The 22,872-nt window shown below is 37.8% G+C and overlaps 1 protein-coding gene across 2 annotated transcripts; it reads left to right on the forward strand.

Annotated features, from left to right (window-relative positions):
• Positions 1-484: 484 nt before the first annotated feature.
• On the forward strand, positions 485-22,454 carry BLM (BLM RecQ like helicase). Of its 2 annotated transcripts, none has more exons than XM_062584206.1 (21): positions 485-582; positions 990-1,693; positions 2,904-3,099; positions 3,559-3,674; positions 4,901-5,033; positions 6,051-6,805; positions 7,337-7,513; positions 7,938-8,056; positions 9,566-9,679; positions 10,194-10,292; positions 10,377-10,525; positions 11,400-11,506; positions 12,187-12,347; positions 12,833-13,028; positions 13,472-13,662; positions 15,149-15,296; positions 15,657-15,856; positions 16,637-16,829; positions 17,538-17,660; positions 18,961-19,168; positions 22,134-22,454. In XM_062584206.1, the coding sequence occupies exons 1-21, from the start codon at positions 485-487 to the stop codon at positions 22,306-22,308; spliced, it is 4,362 nt and encodes a 1,453-aa protein (XP_062440190.1). In that variant the 3' UTR covers positions 22,309-22,454. The 2 variants fall into 2 exon arrangements, with proteins under 2 accessions (XP_062440190.1, XP_062440191.1); XM_062584207.1 differs by having other exon boundaries at positions 3,562-3,674.
• Positions 22,455-22,872: the final 418 nt, after the last annotated feature.

Consider the following 22,872-nt stretch of genomic DNA (forward strand, 5'->3'; position numbering starts at 1 on the left):
CTGCACTAACGTCCGAAGTTCTGGCTTTCTGGTTACGAACCAGTATCGACTCCTTCGTCGGGAACAGCGCCTGCGGGGCGCCGGGCTCCAGAAGCACGGGCTGGCGAAAGATTAACGGTTGAAAGCGTGCTTCAGGCTGCGGGGGCACCATGCCCGGGCGGCGGGGGGCGACGGCCCGCCGCGCTCCACGGCGAGGGGCAGCCCCGAGGCGCCGCGTCTCCCCGCCCGGGCTCCTCCTCTCACAAGCGCCGGCGGCTGCGCGGGGCAGCGGGCACCGCCCGCCATTTTGTGAGGCGGAGCGGAGCGGCGCCGCCACGCCCCGGAAGCGGAAGCGCTGCGGCCACTTCCGCTCCCGCGGCCTCCGGCCAATGGGGAGGCGCGCGGCGGCGGCTCGGCGCCGAATGCGAAGGCGGCGCGCGGCGGGCGCGGGGCGGCGCGGCGGGCGCGGCGCGGAGGGCGCCCCCCGGCGGCGGGGCGGCGCGCCATGGCCGCCCTGCCCCAGAACAACCTCCGCGAGCAGCTGCGGCTCCACTCGGCCCGCGGCGGCCTCCGCGCGCCGCCCGCCGCGCGGCACCGGCCCGCGTGAGTCCTCCCCGCCCCCCCCCCCCGGCCCGGTACCGGCGCCTCGGCCCGGCCCGGCCCGGCCCGGCGCGGCGCGGCGCCCCCGGGAGAGCGCCGCGAGCGGCGGCTCGCGCGGAGGAGGGACGGTCCCGGCCCGGTCCCCCCGGCCCAGTCCCTGTCCCGGCCGAACCCCAGTCCCTGGCGCGGTCTCTAGCCCGATAGGCCCGGTCCCTAGTGCTGGTGCCGGTCCCGGTCCCGTCGCGGCTGGTCTCTCTCGCGATCCCGGCCCGTAGCACGCGCGGTCTCCCCACCTCGGTGCTGCTCTCCCGCCTGCTTAAAGTAGTTGTGGCTTTAAATGAAAAATACGTGTAATTCCCAGGAGTGTGGAGACGCTCAGAAAAACTAACAGCGTGATCTCGTCTTTCCAGAGGTTTTACATTCAAGAAAAGAGTCTCGCCAGCCAGCGCCCCGTCCAGAGAGTGCCTTGGCACGCCGAGTGCTTCAGCGCTGAAGGATAAGGATGTTAATACTTCACTAGCCAAAACCTTCTCGTCCCTTATTACATCCAAGGATAAGAAAATAAAAACTCAAGACTTCTCTCCAAAGGCATCTGGTGGGCAGGAGTTAAAGCCATCCTGCGCAAGCCAGGCACTTGCAGATTCCTTGGAGGGTCTCCAGCAAGTTTTGAAAGACGTACCTACGTCTGGAAGGAGGACTGGCCGTGCCCCCTCGCAGGAGACTGACCCCCGTCGTTTGGCTGATTCTGTTATTACCATAGAAGATGAATGGGATGATATAGATGACTTTGATTTGTCAGGAATTGATAAGAAATATTCCAGACCAATTTTATCCCCTAAAGGTCAGGCAAGTGGGAAGACTCCCCAAAGACCACATTTCTCTCTGAACAAGCCGTCAAGGTCACCTGGGACCGTGACAAATGACACGGCACCTTTAAAGCACAGCACTTCTGAGCATAATGAAACACCTCTTGATGATGAGCAACAGTGTTTATCTCAGGGGTCTTTGATTTGTCTTGGGGATGAAGTTCCCTGCAACAGTAACAAGACTGCAGGTGAGGATTTTCAAGAGAAGTTATCTGCAGAAATTTCACATGATGAAGAGGCTCATGCAGGTAATGGTTTATTTTAAAGTACTGCTAGTTTAGGAGAAAATACATATGTTCATGTTTGGTCATAAGGACTTGGTTTTTTTCAGATATGTAGATTTTACATAGTTCTTAGTGAAGTCAGAGGGAGTTGCTCTTATACTGGAAAAGTGGTCTTTGGTACGTGGATTTTGTTTCAGAAAGTAATGTTTGCCAAATTGCAGCAGCTCAGAGTGGAGCACTTTCCCTGTGGCAAAAGTAGTTGCAGTGGTGCTACTGAAGTTGCAAGATGCTCCGGATGAGATATCACAAATAAATAGCAATAATCTGTAGGGGCGTTATAAAAAGAACGGCACTTCTGTAATTCATGCAAATGAGACCTAAAATCATCTTATACCTAAATGTAATGATGAGAAATACTAAACAACAAAAAGATTCATAGTCATTTAAAAATTGATTATGACTGAAAAGTTCAAAAAATCAGAGTACTTTCTTTGCCGCTGTGTTCCATTTAACAGGTAAGACATACAAAATAGAAAAGCTAAGTTTTTGAAACTTTTGATCATTACTTTTATTAATATATGTTTATACAACTGAATAATACTATTTTCTGATGCTACTGTTACACTAAATAGGGAACAGCAGAGAAGAGTTTCTGAAATCCATGTGTTTTTTTTTTTAAGGCTATCCTGTTACTTTTTTTCCTTTTTCTGTGAAATAAATTAAAATAGATTAATGATATTGGCCTTACTTAGTAGGACTTGTCTTACAAGGTGTTATATATGTGGATTTATCTTCTAATTCCAGTATAGGGACTGTACTACTTATTGAAGCTTTCTAGTGTTGTAATTACACTCTTTTAATATAACTTAGTATTTAATGTAACAATGGTTTTCTGTAAAATTTCTAATAGGAAAATAAACCTCAAAAAAGCTTGAAGAAGCTATTTTTTTTCTTTTGACAGAGAGAGGTAATTATAGGCAGGCTATATAAGTTTTATGCTTAGAGGTTTTTGTGCTTGTTTGGGTTTTTTTTGTTCACTTATTTACTTAGAGGTTTTGTTGAAGAGTGAGAAAATGGGAACAGTAACGATATCATTGTCCTTTAAATTTTAGAAACTGCATTAAGCTACTGCTTTGAAATCTGGGTAGTATTTTTCTGTATTTTTCTAGTTGCATTCTGTTTATACCAGAATGAGTTTACAGTGCTACCAGCAATATTAATATAATTCTTTCAGCTGCTGATGTTAAAAACAAGAATGGCAAAAGCCAGGAGCTAAGCAATGGGGAGAAGAACAGCCAGCCAGAACTGGATGAGATCGACAATGAGCCATTCGCCAGCATCGAACTTGAAGAGGAGGATTACTGCGATATCGTTCCACCCTCCCCAGAGGAAGAGTTGCCTTCCTTCTCACCTTCCATAAAAAGCATTAGGTAAAACAAAGTTCACTGATAAAACTGTGTGTCATCTGGAGTGATCAAAAAACCTTACCAAAACAGACATAAGAACTAGTGCATGTTGAAAAATTATGATTGAGTTGATAGTTTGTGATTGTGGCTTTTCAGATTAGCAGTTCACAGCTGCTGTTAATGTCTTATGAAATACACTTTTAAAGACCAATGTTTAAGGTGGCTTTTGTTTCAGAAGAAGCAGTTATTTTTCCTTTCATAGTGTGTGGGGGAAAGTGTTTCATGAACAAGGCTTTACAAGTTGGTATGCAGCAGGAGTGACTAACTGCTCAGCTACTTGAATTTTAACTGCCTTTTGAGAAATTTATTTGTTGATCCATTACACATGCCTCAAGTGCTGTTTTTCTAAAAGATAAACATCTCTTTGGAAATGCTTTGATTTATAGAAACAAGTATGTTAATAACTTTTCATTTTAATATCAGCAGTATTTTCAAAGACTCTCCTACTGGTGGAAGATCAACAACTCCTAGCGTTGAGTCTAAGCCCGAGAACAATGCCACAAAGCAGCCTATTGCTGAAACCAGTGCTGAGGATGCAGGTATCGGAAACATTTTGAAATTTTATCCCTTAGGTTTTGGGTATGATGTGAAACTTCTTTTTCTCCTAAGTATTTCTCGTAATTTGAGGTAATTAGCTAACAACGACCAGGACAAGGAAGCAGGGGACTGAGTCTTGTACAGAATTTTCAGATGTTGTCTTACTGTTTAATTTAGATATACATTACGTAGATTCAAAAGTGCTGTCCGATTCTGATTCCTGGATTGTCGGTACTATACAGGATATGCGACAGACTTCCCTTTCAGCACTTAAAAGCACGGACATGCCAAATAGTTCCTGAAGTTGGCTATAAGACAAAGAAATTTCACTCTAAGCAAATTTGAGCTGTTTTAGTGTTTCCATTTGATTCCTACGGGTACTGACTTTGGGAAATACTGAACTAAAATGTATCCAAGTTTGACTCCCAGAACAAAAAGTTACTAAGTGTAGATATGAAACATGATTTTAAGACTGCAAATTCAGACTTTACTTTCAGCTGTATAGATGTGCTTTTCAACAGGATCATTTAAAATTTGTGCTTATGAATGCCCAAAGTAGTGCTAAAAATATGCATAATGATGCTGTTCCAGAGATAAAGTTAGCTGAGTTCCATTTCCTTATAATTTAGTATACATGTAGCAAATTTTTGATAAATTTTGACCCTTAGCTTGTTGCAAGAGGCAATATTCCTACTATCATAGTAAGTCAGAGTTAAGAAAGAGTAGCAGAGGCCAGAATTTAGTCTGAGGAACCACACTTCTGATAGCAGTTTGAGGTACAGTGCAATTCATTGTCAAAATCCAGATAGTTTGTAATGGCACCGAATTTGGAAGTTATTGAGATGACAAATACTAACTTCCATGTCTGTGAGATTTTTTTTTTAAGGCATCACCTAGACTAGAATTGCAACATATGTGTTGTTGAAATGTATTCTTATGTTTTGGGGGAAAGGTAGTTTGAGATAAGTTGACTATGTAGATTTGAGTGATTTTTTTTTTTTTTTGATAATAAATCGGAAAACACTGTTAAAAGGTTTGGAAATTATATATAGATGGTTAATTAAAAGGCAAAGATGAAAATATGTAGCTTAACCAAATTTACTCATACAAAACCAGTTAAAGCAAATTATTTAGACTTGCAATTTACTCTATTTTTTGATAGAATGATATCATCTTATTCTAATAAAAGTTAGTAATACTATATGCTGAAATGCGTTACATTTTGCAGATAAAGGCTTGCATTTGGAACAGCAACTCTACAGTGTCATGGATGATATTTGTAAATTGGTAGATGCCATTCCAGTTCATGAGCTTACGTATCTGTCATGTGCAAAAGAACTTCTTCAGCACAGAGATCTCAGGTACATTTTAATCAACAACCTTTAGTATTTGCATGTTTTGCGTGAAGCAGTATATGCCTGTAGGTGTCTCCATCGCACTGGATAGATGGTACAGAGTGATTTTTTAAAGGCTTAAAATTACTCACCAAATAAAGTTTAAAAAAATCCAAGAACATGCTGAAAGTATTAAGATTTTCAGTATTATGCCAAAAGAGTTGAAGAAGGAATCCAATTCTATATTCAAGATGAGGCGCAGATAGTCCCGAATCTTTTTTATGGAAGGCAGCTAGCACCAGATGCTTCCAAAGAAGCAGGGTAATGTAGTATAATCTGTCCTCCCTTTTTGGGTTCTTCGTGATTTCTTATAACCTGAGAGATTGATTTATTATTCCCTCTGAGACTTTCTATTGCTGATTATAGTGATTGTTATTACTACTAATATCCATAAAAAAAAGTCATTTTTCAGTTTGAATATTTCTATTGCCATCTGCTTCTATAACTTCAGTTAAAGTCATGTCAGCTAATGACACAATATGCAGAGAAAGTACTAAGATTTTTTTTTTATTGGACTGGGACTATATGCTTTTATTAAATATATTCTGTAAAATTAACTTATCTTGTTTCCTCTTATTACAGTAGTCAGTCGTAGTCTTTAGAAAGCACATACAAGTATAATTTAGCTTATGCCTTTTAAATTCTTTAAGTTTTGTGCCTTCAAAAAATTCTTTGTGCTCTACCTTGCCTGCATAAGTTCTTCACTATTAGGGATTCTTATATTTTAATATCTGCCATGAATATATAATTATTTTCAGATTTTCAGATAAATTCTGGTGTTATTCTCTGTTGCCTAGATGTGTTTTAAGTTTTTTTTTTAAAAAAAAGTAGTTGCAGAAAATACAACCTAATGGCCAAATGCTAATATTTTGAAGAGGGGAAAAAGGGACAGAATTTTTTTATGTATGCTGTAAAACTTGTTTTGTTGTTACTTGTGACTGAGATATTTATTTTCCTTCTTCCTTTCTTTTCTGTCCCTGCCAGGAGAAAATTGTTAGCGAATTCTATCGAGTTGAACAAAAGTAGCATAAACATTGTTTTTGCTAGAACAGGGAAGCCAGGTGTGGGACAGGGCACTGCTACAGATCATGATACTGCTGTTTGTTCTGGCTCTAACTGTAGCTTAAGTTCTGATGGAAACGCAAAAAAATCCACAAAACTTCCATCTATGTTTTCTGGGACTGTTAATTCAAGCAATTTTTCTACAAAGAAATTTCAAATATATGATGCTTTGGATAGCTCATATGCTTCAAAGCAAACTGTTTGGGATGTCCCCTGCCCAGAAACTACAGAACTTTCTTCTTCCAAGATAAATGTCAAAGAAAGAACTTCCCTCAACCTTCATTCTGAGACATCTTTCAACAATAGCTGGTGTGAAAAAACAGCGAGGAGAAACGATGGAAACTGGCATCTGTCTGAGAGGCCTATTACAAGCACGGCTTTGAAAGTTCACAACAAAGCTCCTACTGGCAGTAATGTAGAAGATAGTTTAGATATAAGGGATACAGACTTTGATCTTGATCATTTTGATATTGATGATTTTGATGAGAGTTGGGAGAATTCAGTGAATGTTTCGGCACCTGAAAAGCCATCTACACCATTGTATCAGCCAGTCAGGGAAGGGCCACCTGCTAAATCGCTATTGTCGAAGATCATTTCAACAGCCAAAGGATCTGCTCTTGTTTCAAATCCCACTGTTCCAAGATCAAGCTTCTTCATGGCAGCTAAAAACTCTTCAGGTAAATTGTGCTAACTGCGATTATTATCTTATCCTTTATTAATTTATTTTAAAAATCTAAAGCTAAATAACTTATCTGTAGGTGACACCAGTGCATTTTGTTTCTGTGGAACTTTCTCTTGGGGTCTCTTTGCAAAGTCGTCATTGTAGGATATTCTTTGTCTGAGTGATGTCAAATTTTTCAAATACTTATTTGCCATGGCGATTTAAGGCTCCTAGGAAGGTGAAGCTGCTAAAATTGGAAGCTAGCATTTTGTGGTTAATTAATAACCATGCAATTGTTAATTCAAAGCTGTACAATAGTTTTTGAATAAACAGAAACAATGTTCAGATATAGATGTTTGTTTGAAGAAACCTAATCCCCGGTAGACAGGTGTAGCTCAGTATTTCCTGTGATTGCTGTTGGAACAGGGGAGATAAGAGCACTCAAGTCAAGTTTCAGTACAGTTTAAAGTAGCTTTAAGGAATGTACTGTAAGGGATGTACTGCAATTTGATATTGTAACTTTAAGTACATTTTCTTTGTCTACTAGATTCACTTGTTAATAATCCAGCACTAGAACGTTTCAGGGGTATGAAATTTTCCCATTCTGAAGAAATGATGAATATATTTCACAAGAAGTTTGGTTTGCACTATTTCCGGACAAACCAGCTGGAAGCCATCAATGCTGCTCTTCTGGGTGAAGATTGTTTCATCTTAATGCCCACTGGTATGTATCTACAAATATCATGCATCTGGAGTTTTTTGAGGTCTGGTGCACATTTGAGAAGTGAAGATCTGAAACTTGTTTTGCAAGGTCCACGGAAAGCTTTTTCTCTCTCTATGCCTTTATGGAGGCTATCTTATATTGTGTTGCTTGAATTTTGTGGATGCAAGATTTCTGAAATTTTGTATGCACTATAGTATTTTGAAAGTGAAGGTGATCTCATGTGTGCCTTCCATAATATATCACTCTAACTCTTTTGTAACCTACAAATATCAATAAACTTTTATGAATAATTGTTTTTGATGTTCCTGAAAGTGCTGTGAAATGTGAACTAAGAAATAGGACTCCCCTTTCCACTGCTTCTCCATCTCTGCCTGTCTTTCCCGTCTATATCTAATATATGTTATGTTCTGTCTAACCCTTACAGGTGGTGGTAAAAGTTTGTGCTACCAGTTACCAGCATGCGTCTCTACTGGAGTCACTATTGTTATCTCTCCATTGAGGTCGCTGATAATTGATCAAGTTCAGAAACTGAAGACTTTAGATGTAAGTTCAAACAGGTTATTTAATCAGTTAAGCTGCAAGTAAGTGGATTAGAAATCTGAAAATTTATAATGAGTCTTATGCCTCTCAAATATGAACTACAAAAAGTAATTAGTTGGAAGCTGTAGGAAGATCTAAATTAGATGAGCTAGAAATTATTGACAGTTGAACCGCTAAATTTATTGACAGATATATATATATGTGTGTGTGTGTGCGCATGTGTGTATTCACTATTGGAGTTTTCAAATAACAAAAAATACAGATGCCTGAGTCTTAATTTCTGAGACTTATATTTAGGTATAAATAGGAGTGATCTGGCTCAAAAAAAAGAAAGGAGTATTAAGAATTCCTGACGTAGGAAGGTTCTGGGGATGCTAAGTATTTCTGGAAAAATAGTACACAGAGGAAAGAGCAGCAAGTTCAGAAGGTATACGCTCCTGAAGTTGTCTGGTTATGAACTGCTTTTGTTTCAGGGAAGTGTCTCTTTTATCAACAAAGGTAGATAATGCATTTTAGGGGAAAAATACAGAGAAGTTTTGGGGTGTGAGACCAAAGGAACTATGATGCTGGCTTTCTGAAGCTGCAACAAATCCTTCCCTCATCAGTAAGTCTCTGATAATCTGAGTAGATGTGGCCTTTGAATAGTTGTCTGCCACGTAATGACTGCTCCAGAATTCTGTGCTTTGGCCAAGCTCTTCACTGTTTTTTTTTTTTTTTTTTTTGGTGTTGTGAGGGTGCCACGGCTGTAAAAGTTAGTTAAACTCCCTTTGAGACTTCTGGGAATTCGCATATACTGGAGGAATTCCCTCTGTGGTGCTGCAGCTATCTCCTGAAGGGGAACAAGAGACAGGCAGAACTGGCTCTATTGTTGTGGTTGGTTGTATTCAGGGGCCTAGTCTTATGTCATTTTTGTCCTTAGGATACAATTCCTTTGTTACTATTCAGCATGAATAGTAAGTTATACTTTTAAATTTAATATTAAATTGCTTCTCTGAGATGCATTCAATCTCTTCTGACACAATATTATTGTATGATTGTATGCCTGTGGGCACTGTTATTGAGGGTATTTATCATGGTTTTGTGATTCCTGGAAACTTAGTTTCTTATCTTAAGATCTGTGTTTGCTTTCTGAATTCAGTCTAAACCTTGTAGTGTATTGAGCGATAAACAAGCGTCGCTTCTTTTTTCTTTACTCGAAAGAGTACAAAAAAAATAGATGACTCCCCTACATCACTAATTGGTCTGTTGGTAAAATTGGGAGCAGAAGAACAGAATTTGGGTTATAGTCTCTTGGCTTTATTAATAGAAAAATTCTCTGATGCCTGCAGTATGCTAGAGGTTTAAATGTTATCTATAATTAATATTTTCAATGCTTCTTTCAGTAGTTTTCCTTGATGAGAATAAATGCATATGCTTTTCATCTGGTTTATAGCTAGATAGCAGGACTATTTATTGGAGATATTACTGTCTTTAGCACATGTTAAAACTTAATACTTCTCTTGTATTGTGTAGATTGCTGCCACATACCTGACTGGTGATATAACAGATGCGGATGCTTCAAAAATATATATGCAGTTGTCAAAAAAAGATCCTGTAATAAAACTTCTGTATGTTACTCCTGAGAAGGTTTGTACTTAATCTGAATTTTAAAGCCATGGAGGCAACAATAGGAAGATTACTATAGAGGATTGAGGGGAAAAAATTAAACTTACACAGTAGGCTTCTAGCAAAAAAGAAAAGGGGGGGAAGTAAACACTTTTAGAGAATTCAGCGAGACTCTGTACAGATGTAATTAATGTCAGTCAAAGAAAAAAAAACAAAAATAATCAACCAAGAATGAAAATTGACTGTGAATCTGCAGTGTTTAAAATCAAAACCCCCATGCCCATCCTTTTCAATATATCCTAATACATCTTAGAAAATAGGATCTTTGCATAGCTGATCCTAGAATCTTATGGCAATACCACATCAGCAGCTTTGTTGTCCATTAAAATGAGGCTGATCGCCATCACTTCTAGTTTCTATGAAGCTTTACTATGTAGTCAAAAGTAATTTTGGTGTACAGAACAACTGCTTCTGTATTTTTAGTCAGTTAGAGTGACACTGTGCCTTTTTTTTAATGCCATTCTTGTATACCTAGGTTTGTGCAAGTGGCCGTCTTATGTCTGCCCTGGAAAATTTATATGACAGGAAACTGCTGTCACGTTTTGTCATTGATGAGGCTCACTGTGTCAGTCAGGTAAACACCTTTATTTTTTTAATGGCAAAAAATGTAATTGGAGCATCTTACTCAGTGATATTTAAATTTCTGTTTTTAAACTAGTGGGGTCATGATTTTCGAAAAGACTACAAGCGTCTGAATATGCTCCGCAAGAAGTTTCACTCTGTTCCTATGATGGCTCTTACTGCCACTGCTAATCCCAGAGTACAAAAAGATATTCAGAATCAGCTTGAGATGCTAAAACCACAAGTGTAAGTTGTTCAGCAGTTTCATGAAACAATTTGTATGAGTTGTAGAGTATCTTTGATGTGGAAAATTTATGAAAGAAGGAAAAGCATTAAAGACCCTTCTGAAGTGGTTTTATAGTTGTATCTGATTTAATGAGAATGTATATGTGGAAGTTAATGTCTCTCAAATGCAAAATATTAAATTGAGGAGGGGAAAAAGAACTTTTGAAACTCTTTCTGTCATAGTTAGAGAAACTCCTTAAAATAACATCTTGAAATTTTGACTGTCATTGACAAGATGTGAAAGTTGTATTATAGGGTGCTTTTCACGAGAATGCTGGAAAACCCCAAATGTTGGAGGTACGTTTTTTAACTAACATTGGAAGTAACAAGTAATGAAGTTACCATTGGGATCTGGATTGTATTGTAGCATTTTCATTGTATATGGTGAAAAGGAAAATGCTTCTGTTTTATTATAAATTCTTTATTCTAGAAATATATTTCAGGGTAGAAGATAAAAGAGGTAATGCTATTCTGCAAATTTGAAAGGTTTGATGTGAATGCAAATATTTAAAAATGAAAATGAAGGGCAAGCAAATCATTGTGTGCTTGCTAGATTTACAAGTATTTTTTTTTTCCTTCATGACTTGCATGGTGCCATGTGGTTTTCTTTTTTCACAACTGTAGGAAAAATGCAGGAGTGTTTCACCTGAAGTAATTTCAGATCTAAGTTGTGTGAAATGAATCTCAGTAGGGCTAAGTGGAACAATAATTCCTTTGCAAACACACAGAACAAATAGTAGCTACTTGAATTTGAGAGATTCCAGTAAGTTCTGAGCTTGTTGAAAGATTATTGCACCTTAAAACTGACCAGCACTAATGAAATACCGGGTTTTAGGTTTACAATGAGCTTCAACAGGCATAACTTGAAATACGATGTACTGCCCAAGAAGCCAAAAAAGGTGGCAATGGATTGTTTAGAATGGATCAGAAAACATCATCCGTGTGAGTACTGAGCAATATAATGTTCTTGTATGCATTTTTATCAACTACTTTTTAAAACAGGAAAAGCATTTATAATACTATAAACCCCCCCAAACTTATGCCGCCTTGAAACTGCTAATGTATTTAGAAGAACAAATGGGAGACAGAAATATATTGCTAAGAGTGGGAATTGGGTTTACAGATATCGTAAAGTTAGGATGTCAAGTTAAGATGAAAAAGATGATTATGGTGATACTCTTGAGTAATCGTTCTGGAGATTGTCAGATCCTTTAGTGTTGTGTCTTCTGAATATAAAGGTCTTCTAATATCCCTAAGTTTTGCTTGATTCTGCTGACGTGCTTAGCTGTGGTTCCTCTTGAAGACATTTCCAGTGACTCTTGTCTATTTAGACTGTCTTGGAATTGTACAGACCTGGCTGCTGGGAATCAACTACAGCAGCAGGTCTTCATTTATGGATTTTAAATTTCTCAGATTGCATGGTATTGAGCAGGAAATTTCGTGATCTCACCCCACAAAAAAACATGGAGTCAAGTGAGGAGAAATTAACAAAAACATATGGTGTTTAAAAAAAATCACTTCTCTATAAACAATTGCTCTTACCAACCTCTCTCTATTGGAATAAATGTATTCTTTTAAGTGAGTGAAAGGGAAGAAAGCACAAATCTTTTTTATATTTGCAGATGATTCTGGAATAATTTATTGCCTTTCACGGCATGAATGTGACACAACAGCTGCCATTCTGCAGAAGGAAGGTCTTGCTGCACTTGCCTATCATGCTGGCCTCACTGACTCCAACAGAGATCTTGTACAGAAAAAGTGGATTAATCAAGAAGGATGCCAGGTAAAAGAAAAGCATATGAAAAAAAAACATAATAGAATTTAGAAAACTTTTATCCCTGTTAATCTAGAAAATGAAAACAAAGATTTGTAGCGTTTTCGCCAAATTAGATACAATATGAAACAACTGATCCATCAAAACATGTTAGCATTATTTTTATTGAGAATTTTACAAACCTAAGGCTGCAGGACTGCACTGAAGTATGACACCTGGAGAGGAAGAAAAGGAGCTGCATGAGAATTGTGCAACAGCTGTAGGCTGCTGCTGCTGAAATTTATGTCAAGTCTCCAGAATTCTTATTTTTCAATTTGTCTTGGATAACTTTTCAAAGAAGCAGAGATTTTTGCTATTTTGTACTCTTCTTGCATTACAATTTCAATTCTACGTTGTGCACAGTTTCATAAGTCTGATTACATATCTCTTTTTTGTGTATAGTTCTCCATAAAGCTTTCAGGCTTTTATATAACAAATTATTATTTCTGTTGTAGGTTATATGTGCAACAATTGCCTTTGGAATGGGAATTGATAAACCTGATGTACGCTATGTTATCCATGCTTCACTCCCTAAATCTATAGAAGGTTATTATCAAGAATCTGGCAGAGCTGGACGAGATGGTGAAATGTCTCACTGTCTGCTTTTCTACAGTTACAGTGATGTAACCAGACTTAGAAGACTAATACTAAGTAAGTGAAATCTTGTATTTGTAACTTAGTAACACAATAGTAAACAAATTACTTAGTCTTGGTCTCTTTTATTTAGATTGTTTTATTTTATCATTTAGAAGCACAATGTGTTGTATTGTATTGCAAAGATGGGAGAATCCTGCGTCTTCATTTTATTATTTACTTGAGTCAATTTCTGCACTGAAATATTCTTGTGATTTGTACTCAATTTTAATCAAAGCCGGTTGTTTACATATAGCTGTCTCCTGATTTTTGTTATTCGAGGTTACTCTTCCCTTCTCTGTTCTTTAAAACTTGAGGTAAAAACCTGTACTAGCTTTGTTTTGTCTCAGCAAATTAGTACAGAATAAAGTACTTTATTGCTTCAGAAAAGTGTATCTGATAATATCTAAAAGGACAGAAGTGCAGATATAACAAATAAAATTGAATTTATTGTGTTTCAGTGGAAAAAGATGGAAACGCTCACACAAGACAGACCCACTTTAACAACCTGTATAGTATGGTTCATTACTGTGAGAATGTTGTTGACTGCCGGAGAATTCAGCTTTTGGCCTACTTTGGGGAAACTAACTTCAATCCTAACTTTTGTAAAGATCATCCAGAAGTAACTTGTGATAACTGCAGTAGAAAGAAGGTAAAAAAAAAAAATATGGCTCTTATTTATAGGGTCATTAAAATGATTTTTGTATAGTTGCCTTAAAAAATACTAACATTACATTTGTGAAGGTAAATAGAGAAAATGAATGATGTGTTTTTAATTTTGGGGATGCTGGATGCTTTGAATTCATTCTAGGATTTATCCTTGAGCAGAATTACACCACCTATCCATGGACTTGAGCTCTATTTCTGAGAGAGAAGTACTGATGAGGTATAAGGGTGTTCCTCTAGTGTGGCTTCTTGGGGAATAGTGTCTACTGGAGGGAGGAACTAATGCAAGATCCACTGGATAGCTAAAGGAAAACTGTATATTCTGATGTATTCAAGGCTGCTTTGTGCTGCTTTGTAGCATGTAGTATGGAGATATTCAAGGCCCGCTTGGATGCAACCCTGTCTAACATGCTCTGGGTGACCCTGCTGAGCAGGGAGGTTGGACTAGATGATCTCCAGAGGTCCCTTCCAACCTTACCGATTCTATGGGTGTGCCATATTAGGGGATGGATACTGCTTGGAGGGGGTCCAAAGAGCAGCGTTTGTGTGTCAAGCTTTAAAACAACCTAGCAAGTAGTATGAACAGGAATGGAACAGAAAATAGTTGTTGAAGTGGCTATCAAATAGTTGCTTCACCTCCTGCTGTTCTTGCATAGGTTTTTAGACCATATTTGATTATCTGATCTTTTCAGAAAAAAAGAAATACACTCAAAAACAAGGATTTGATAATTTTAGGTACGAAATTGGGTATTCTGGGCATTTTAAGTTTTTTTAGCTGGGATTGTTTGCTTGTTTCTTTGTTTTAAAGGCATTGTGCTCCAGCACTTGGAAAGCTTCGTACTTCAATCTGATATTTAAACTGAGTAGAGCTGAAAGGACCCAAATGATAAAGGTCCTAGCATCATCACAGGGCTAGTGAGATCCCATTTTTACACATGGGGAAAACTATGGGGAAGGCTACTGATATCTATAAACTAGATCAGTATTACTATCACTGAGGATGTTGCTTCTCAGTCCTGTGTTTGAATCATTACCCTACACATCTGTGATTGTAGTAAAAATTGGCTATGATGATCTGTATTCAGTCTAGTCTCATTTTAATGTGTATTGGAAGTATAAATTCTAGTGCATTGCAGCAGAATACTTACAGGAATGCTTTAAAAACAATTAAGCATGATTACTAGTACTCACTCAGCAATCTTGCTGCTCATTTTATAAAATGAACGTTGTAGAAATTACATGCAATCATTTGGAATGTCTTTATCTTGCATTTTCAGAGTATTACCTAATCCAGAATTCATTTGACTATGTGATATCACTGTATATGTACTAACTAGGAAATAGCTGTTTCTGTGTTTGAAACAAAATTAATTTATGCCTAGAAAAAGCTTACTAATGAAACAAGTCAGTAGCAACTTGCATTAGAATAGAACCAAATCACTTTCTTTTCCTAATCGAGTCTATTTGAATAGGATTACAAATCAAGAAATGTAACAGATGAAGTGAAAAGCATTATAAGATTTGTACAGGAGCATTGTGGACAAATGGGAGGAATAAATGGGAAGAGAAATACAGGTTCTGGAAAATACACACTGAATATGATGGTTGACATTTTCTTAGGTAAGTACTGTTAGACTTGCTGCATCATGTCTTGATAAGCATCAGCATGTCCATGTAGCATCAAGAAAGATTTAAAAATAAGATATATTTGGCAAAATTGTCTTTCTGAGGAGCCTCTAGGTGGTAAGTGACCCAAAATAAATGAGACTAAAGTTTTAATTGCTTTCAGGTGGCCATAGTGCTAGTATTAACTTTCTAGTGGAATTTGGAGTTTCTAGTGCTTTTTTGGGGGGAGGGGAATGGGAGAGGGGTTTGTGCCTAGACTATGGAATGTCAGGTGGTAGTCTTCCACAAGTCTGCAGATACATACGTATGTAGGCTTTCTTATTGCAGGGTAATCCTGTTACTCCTATTGCACAGGTACAAAGAGTGCGAAGATTCAGTCTGGAATTTTTGGGAAAGGTGCTGCCTACTCAAGACATAATGTTGAAAGACTGTTTAGAAAACTTGTCCTGGACAAGATTCTGGATGAAGACTTGTATATCACAGCTAATGACCAAGCTGTAGCATATGTAATTCTAGGAGAGAAAGCACAGCCTGTGCTAGATGGGTTACTACAGGTAAGGAACATGCTACAGGTTTTATACAGAATATAGTCTAGGGTAGTTTAAGTATAATTTGCCTACAAATTGATGTAATGGAGCTAATCTTTAGCAGATGCAGGGAATGGAATGCAACAAGCCTTATTTCTACTCTAGTATTCTAATAATGCTGTGAGGCAAAGGTAGATTTCAGAGGATAGAGGAGGCTTGAATCCTTCTTTTCTTCTCCCTTCCACTTCATTCCATCTTAACAAGAAAAATAAGTTAGGACCAACACATAAAGAGCTAGCGGAGAAGAGAAAGAACAGCACTACCTTCTCCTGCATTTTCTGCTCTGTTTTTTTCCCTAGTAACTGGTGACCTCTGGAGGCAAATGCACTTCAAGAAGGTTCATTGAAACAGTCCCAAAGTTGCTTGAAGCAATGTCCTTCCACACTAGTGCAGTATCTGGAGAACAGCCCTCAGCATTAGACCCAGTGGCCTCTACTCAAAGCTAGCTGTGTTGGGTTTTCAGTTTTGTTTTTGTTCCCCCCTGCCCTCCTCCCTGTTAGTATACTCACTTTACTAGTTCTTTGTAGAAGATGCTTAAGGGGAGTTGAGAATTACTGCTTTATGAAGTAACTTATAGAAAAAAGCTCATTTTAAAAAATATATACTGCATAAATAGAATTTTTTTTTGGTTCAGTTGAACAGTATGTTTTGGTTTTTTTCCACTATTCTCCTGTGTAATTAATCAGTCTTCTAATGATGGTTCTGCAGTAACTCCCCTGATGAATGTTGATTGGTTTATTTTAACAGGTGGAGTTCCATGAAACAGAAAGTGCCAGTACCATTAGAAAGCAAAGGGCTTCTGTGACAAAAATGTCACAGCGAGAAGAGATGGTTAAAAAGTGCCTTGGGGAACTTACAGACACATGCAAAACTCTTGGGAAAGTGTTTGATGTGCATTACTTCAACATTTTCAGTACTTCAACTCTCAAGAAAATAGCAGGTAAGGTCAACTTTTTGCTACTTGGAACCTCTACAGGTAGCAGACTGCTTGTGCAGTTGGAGCCTTTTCTGGTAGAAAATCTACAGTTTCTAACATCTTCAGTGGACCAGTTTAAATATACATAAGTAAGTCCCATGGAAATAGCTGACACAGCATAGATTCCACAGAGATGTGTTTTGTGCTGTAGCAGGTTGATGGTGTTCCTGCTGGTCAGGTACAGTAGAGAGCCAAGTATTCATACTGCAAAATAAACTTTGAAGCTGTTTTAGAGCAATCTTCTTCACTAGTTTTTGTGCTATCCAACTAGAAGTAAATGTATAGAATAAAGTCTTCTTTTTCTTGGGAACTTAGTGCATACCATGGCACTAGAAGGAATGAATTTCCTCCAGAATATTCTACTATGATCTCTCTTAAAACCTGTGGCTGAGGTAATAAGTAATGCTCTAGTTACCATTGCTTATTGAATACCTGAAACAAATTTTAAAGCGTTTGAGACTTTGTTCACTTGGTCTGCAGGTGTGAACTTCTAATTCCATTGTTCCTAAAGGAACACCTATGTTCTTCTTTTAACAGAATTTCAAAAATGCATCTCTGAACACTACTTTTTAACTTATCTGAATTTTCTTATTTCATCCAGTGTTATCTCATCTTAAACACTTCTTTTTGATGTATCTAATTTGTATTTTGTTCTATTTTATTTATTTATAGAAACCTTGTCATCTGATGTGGAGGTTTTGCTGCAGGTTGATGGTGTCACAGAAGATAAACTGGAAAAATATGGTGCAGAAATAATTAAAGTGATGAATAAGTACTCTGACTGGACGCTACCAGGTTTAGTATCATTTGTACCTATAAATGTGTTCTGCTATTTAATACCCTTCCTCCTTCTGTGTTAGAAGCTCCACTAAAAAGTTACCTTGTTTTAAACACAAATCATTAACTTATGCTATTCAGTATTTACAAAGAGGGAACAACTGCCTGTTTTCAGAGCGTACAAAGGTCTTTAGTGAGGAAATAATAGAGAAAATTTGGCATAGCTTTAAAAGGCTAGTGAGAGGTAAACAAAAACTAAACAGACTCCTGCTTTGCTCATTACCTGCCAGTTATTGGGATTTGTATAATAACCTTAATTATACTGAAACTTCTAACCTTGAAGTTAAGTCTAGCACTTTTTTTATATGCTTCCACTTGTGTCAACTATATATGGGGTAGTGTTGTAGCATGACAAGTAATCTGTAACCATTGCCTTTTAGGGCTCATAGGAATTGAGGTTAACAAGTCCAGGTCTGCAATGACTACTCCTTACTCGAATGTAAGGAGCCTTCAAAAATAAGTGTTAAAAAAGCTATCAGGTCAGAATGATTGTGTTTTACAGTGCCTTTGCACAGTTATAACTTAAAACACAATGTGCAGCTCAATTTAGCCCTGAGATTAACAAATATAGTAACTTAGTGTGAGCATAGCACTGTAGCCTGTGTTGTAATTCAAATATTTAATACAGCTTGGCTATTAGATTTGACACTGTGGCCTGCAATATTGAAGTGATTTATAGTTGCATTTAAGCTGGCCATTCTTTGTTATTGCAGTATTAATAGCTGCAGCTGTTAAGTATGTGTCTACAATCCTAACTTTTTAAAAAAGTATTTTATTTTACTGCATGTGCAAAGAATCATATCTCTCTTGATCATGACTAATTAAGAAGGAGCTCTTAGCTGTCTATCTGTGCTTGCTTTTTTTAAAAAAAAAAAAAAAAGAAGAAGAAGAAGAAGTTGCTGTATTTGGCAGTATTATTGTAGTATTCTTGTCCAGCTGATACAGAAAAGAGTATAAAGGCAGAAAGCCCAGTGTTACTAACGTAGTTTAGGCAAGAAACCAAGCTTGAGAAAATAGTGCTGGCTGGTATTCTTGTATGTCATGATGAGCGAAACCAAAATAGCGTATTGTCTTTACCTTGCACCAACCTAAGAAATGTCTTTATATGATCCCAGAGCATTACGAGGATAAAAGCAGTGCAAAAAGGTTTTTGAACGAGAAGGACAGAAGTTTGGTAAAATTAGTGTGTTCTAACTGATAGTTCTGACCGACTCAGGCAATGTCTTGTTTTCATTGATTTTTAATTCATTGTCTGTAGATGATGCCGCCTGCCAAAGCGGGGACACAGCTACAGGAAGCACTGGAACACTTGAGAGTGATGAAGAACCAGAAGATATAGTTACAACTTCAAGTTATTTTTGCAATAAGACAAACCAAGGAAAGAAAAGGAAAAGGCTGCCAAACTTCAGAGAATCCAAGAGGAAAAAGTCAAATAATGGTGGTAGTCAGCAGTTTCATTCCAAAAGGTACGTTGCTTATGGTTAGTTCTAGTTCAATAAAGTTAATTTGGGGCTGTTCGGTATGGTGCACTACCATGCCAGTTCTGCTAATGCCAATGTTTACCATTGTTACTCTGCTGCAATGCAAAATCTTTATTTCCCAGAAGCTAACATATTAGACACAGTACTTCTCAATTTACATCAGAAGTAGAAGCTGCTGCAGAAATAAGCCATGATTTTATGATTTACCTTTCCACTATTTGAAATTTTAGTATGCAAGGCAAATTAGAGGTGTACAGTCATTCTTCTCGCTCACCTGGAATTAGATTACAAGATAATCTTTGAAGTTTGATTACAGTGGATTGGTTTTTTTCGTAACTGGTGTGTCCTCTTTGCTGTCTGTATGAATGTAGTTTTTCTTCTCACTCCTGCTGGGCTGTTTGTGAAGCATAACTATGCTTATGTTATTGCTCTTAAACTGATGCAAATTTACATTGGCAATGCAGTTTACTACATCATGCACAAAAGGAAGCATAGTCCACGGCTTTGCAAGTTCTGTATGAAGGGTAGCTGTTCAGTATTGATTTTACACTTCTACTGTGAAGAAATATTTTAAGTTATTTCACAGTTTGGAGGCAGAGACTGTGTGTTACTTAAATTAGAGTAAACCACAATATAATGGTTAAAGTTCCTTTAAAACTTCTACTAAAGCAGAGTCAATGGCAAAACGAACTCATGTAAAAGTGTTGGTATAGTTGATTCCTCTTAATAATCTGAATTATGTTCTGATGTTGGATGATGTTTTAGTATGTCATGCCCACAAATAATTATTTTAAAAGACTCTAAATTAGAAATTAGGAAATTAAATATAGGGAAATGTTAATTTTAAAATATAAGGAAGCTGGAAAGCACAGGTGTTACCTGGACAATCTTAACTCTGCCCTAATTATGTCAGCGGACAAAAACTTTCTTAACACAAGCTTTATTCACAATTCCTTTCAGCAGCATTGCTGTCCTTTCCCTAAAATAATTATTTGAATAATGCAGTGGTTGCAAAGACAATACTCCCCAATTCCTTTTGGCAATACATTTGTGTTTTATTTTTGTGTTGACAATTGCTTCCCAAAGACTATACTCAAGTTATAAAGAGCTAATGTGTAGCCATAAATATCGTAGCCTAGCTCGTGTGAAAGAAGCATAATTTAGCAGACAATGGTATTTTTCCTTTTTGACTGAACTTGAAAAGATATTTGTGCTTAGCCTCTAAAAATTACCTTTATCCAAGTACAAGACATTGCATACCTCAGCTGAGAACAAGAACAAGGAATGATACTAAAGTTATCCTGGTAGCTGGTGGTAAATCCTCTACTTTGGTTTTCTATCACTTTCTGTTTAAAATGCTTCTAGTGAAAAGTGATATTTAGAAATCGTCCTTCTTTTGTCTTTCCTGACCGCCACAGATTAAACAGTCACATTAAATTTCAGGGTGCTGGTGTTGTCCTGCCATGATAATTATTAACAAACTGACCGGATCCTGTACTTGAAAATGCAGACAGCTTAAAACTTCCAGGATTTGATGGAATATTTGAGTTTCAGTGCACTGTCCCTTGTTAATTCAGAGCTTCTGCCTCTGATTGCAACATGCAAGGCAAAACTTGCATCAAGATCATAAACTCTGGGTCAGGAGCCTCATCTTACTTGATATTCTAAGGTAGATCTATCACCAACCCATCACAGGGTAGTGAAAGAGCCAGGCTGGACCTCATCCTTAGAGATGAAGTCCTTATTTTATTAGTTCACTTGTTATTCCTGTATAGTTTTGTAACTCAAGTAGTAACAGTCTGTGCTGAAGGTTCATACTTTGAAACATGATGATCGATCACTGAGAAGGAAGCAAAAGGAAAAAGGATAACGGCCGAGGAACTTCCACCCTCCCTAAATGCTCTTTAAAAATAGGAGGGAGGAAAATGATATCAGAAAACACCAGCAAAAATTTCTTATTTGGCTTTTATAGTCATGCCTTTTAAACATATGCCAGGCTTATAGCTTCTTCTGCAAAAAAGGAAGCAAGTTAGAGTTGCTAATACTGTGATACTGTCACACCACACAACTGTAACCCTTTTTCCCCTGCACCTGGAAAGTCTACCTCACTTGCTATATGAGACAGAACATGAGATGCAGAAGAGCAGTTATGCAGGCAACCTGAAATCTTGTATTTCTTAAGTCATTCTTTTAGTGGGGTTTTATGCAATGTATAGATACCACAGAAATTGCGTTATATTTCAGCATGGAAGAGCTCAGGTCGTTCACAAGAGTAACACAGTGTGCTCTCCAAGATACGCAGCAAATGCCCCAGTTGAAGTTGTGCCTATTTCTGAAGACTATTAAGTTTTCCCAATACATATATTAATGACTTTTTATATCTTTATTGTTGTTATCAAAAAGAATATATGATCTACTTTATTTCAAACTCATTTTTTTCTGCTGCTGTTTGTTTTTTTTTCAAGTGTTTTTTTTCTCTGCCCCATTTTTCCTTTCTGGTCTTTTGATTTTGCAGTAAATAGCAGCTCCCAGCTCAGTAGGTTTTACTCCCACCCTTTTCACCTTCCCTTCTACTAAAATTCTAGTCATTAAATGCTGTTGACCCTGAAGTGTCATTTAAAGTTAATACTCTAATTGGATTAATAGGAGTCAGGTTGGTTCAGCATTCTGTGTCCATGTTTCAGGCTGCCTTTCACCCTTAGGCAGATGTCAGAGTAACAACTGCACTTGATTTACATTTCAAAGGTATTTATGCTGCCATGTTTATTAGAAACCTTCTTTTAATGAAAATACAGTATTCTGGAAAATCTAACTGCTATGCAACCATGTAAATACACGATGGGCAGGGAATGTGGAAGTAAACCAGATGTTTGACACATTCAAATTTACAATGCGTTAATATACTGTAAATACTATAATAGTGTAATTTCTCTCTAAATTTTGGTTACAGCAAGTACAGAAGGACCAAAAAGACATCCAGCTCCAAGGCTCCAGCTTCATCTGGCTATAGTTCAGCATCATACAGTGTTAGTGTCATGCAGGGAACTGGTGGAAAACTGGGGATTATGGCACCCCCAAAACCCAAAACCAGACAATTCCTTCAGCCTTCGTATTCAATATTGTAACTAGTAAATGTAAATACTGTATAAAAGTGTACCATTAAGATGTAATCATTTTTGTTAACCTTTCATTTGCTAAGCGTTACTGAAATAATGTGTACATTTTGTCAAATACAGAAGTGTGTGTTAAATAAATGTTTTTAGACTCCGAAGTTTATTTGGAACTTCCTTCTTGCTAAGTATGAGCATTATAAACAAACATGAGTTCTTATTAGTTTTAGAAGCCCTAGCCTTTCCATTGCAATGATTATTTTAAGCCTGCTTTACAGCTAACTTGGGTACACTTAAGATCACAAATCAAAAGCAGTTAGTGGAGCTGTGAATTGTAAAGATGTGCTTGTAGAGGACATTCCTCATTGCCTCCGTTCTCAGTTGCATAAGTAGTTCAGAGCTAGATAGTTGAACTGTTCCTAGGAAATTTAACTCTGGGGATGCCAAGCTTACATATCCAATGTAATTTAAGTTCTGTAGGGTGCAATTTTTGCCTCAGATATTGGGGCTAGAGACGTGCTGGGAAGCTAGGTGTGGACAGAAGCTGTGGAGCTACTGCTTAGTGAAGGGCGTGTGCTT

Source organism: Rhea pennata, chromosome 10 (genome assembly GCF_028389875.1).
Source record: "Rhea pennata isolate bPtePen1 chromosome 10, bPtePen1.pri, whole genome shotgun sequence".
NCBI classification, from domain to species: Eukaryota; Metazoa; Chordata; class Aves; order Rheiformes; family Rheidae; genus Rhea; species Rhea pennata.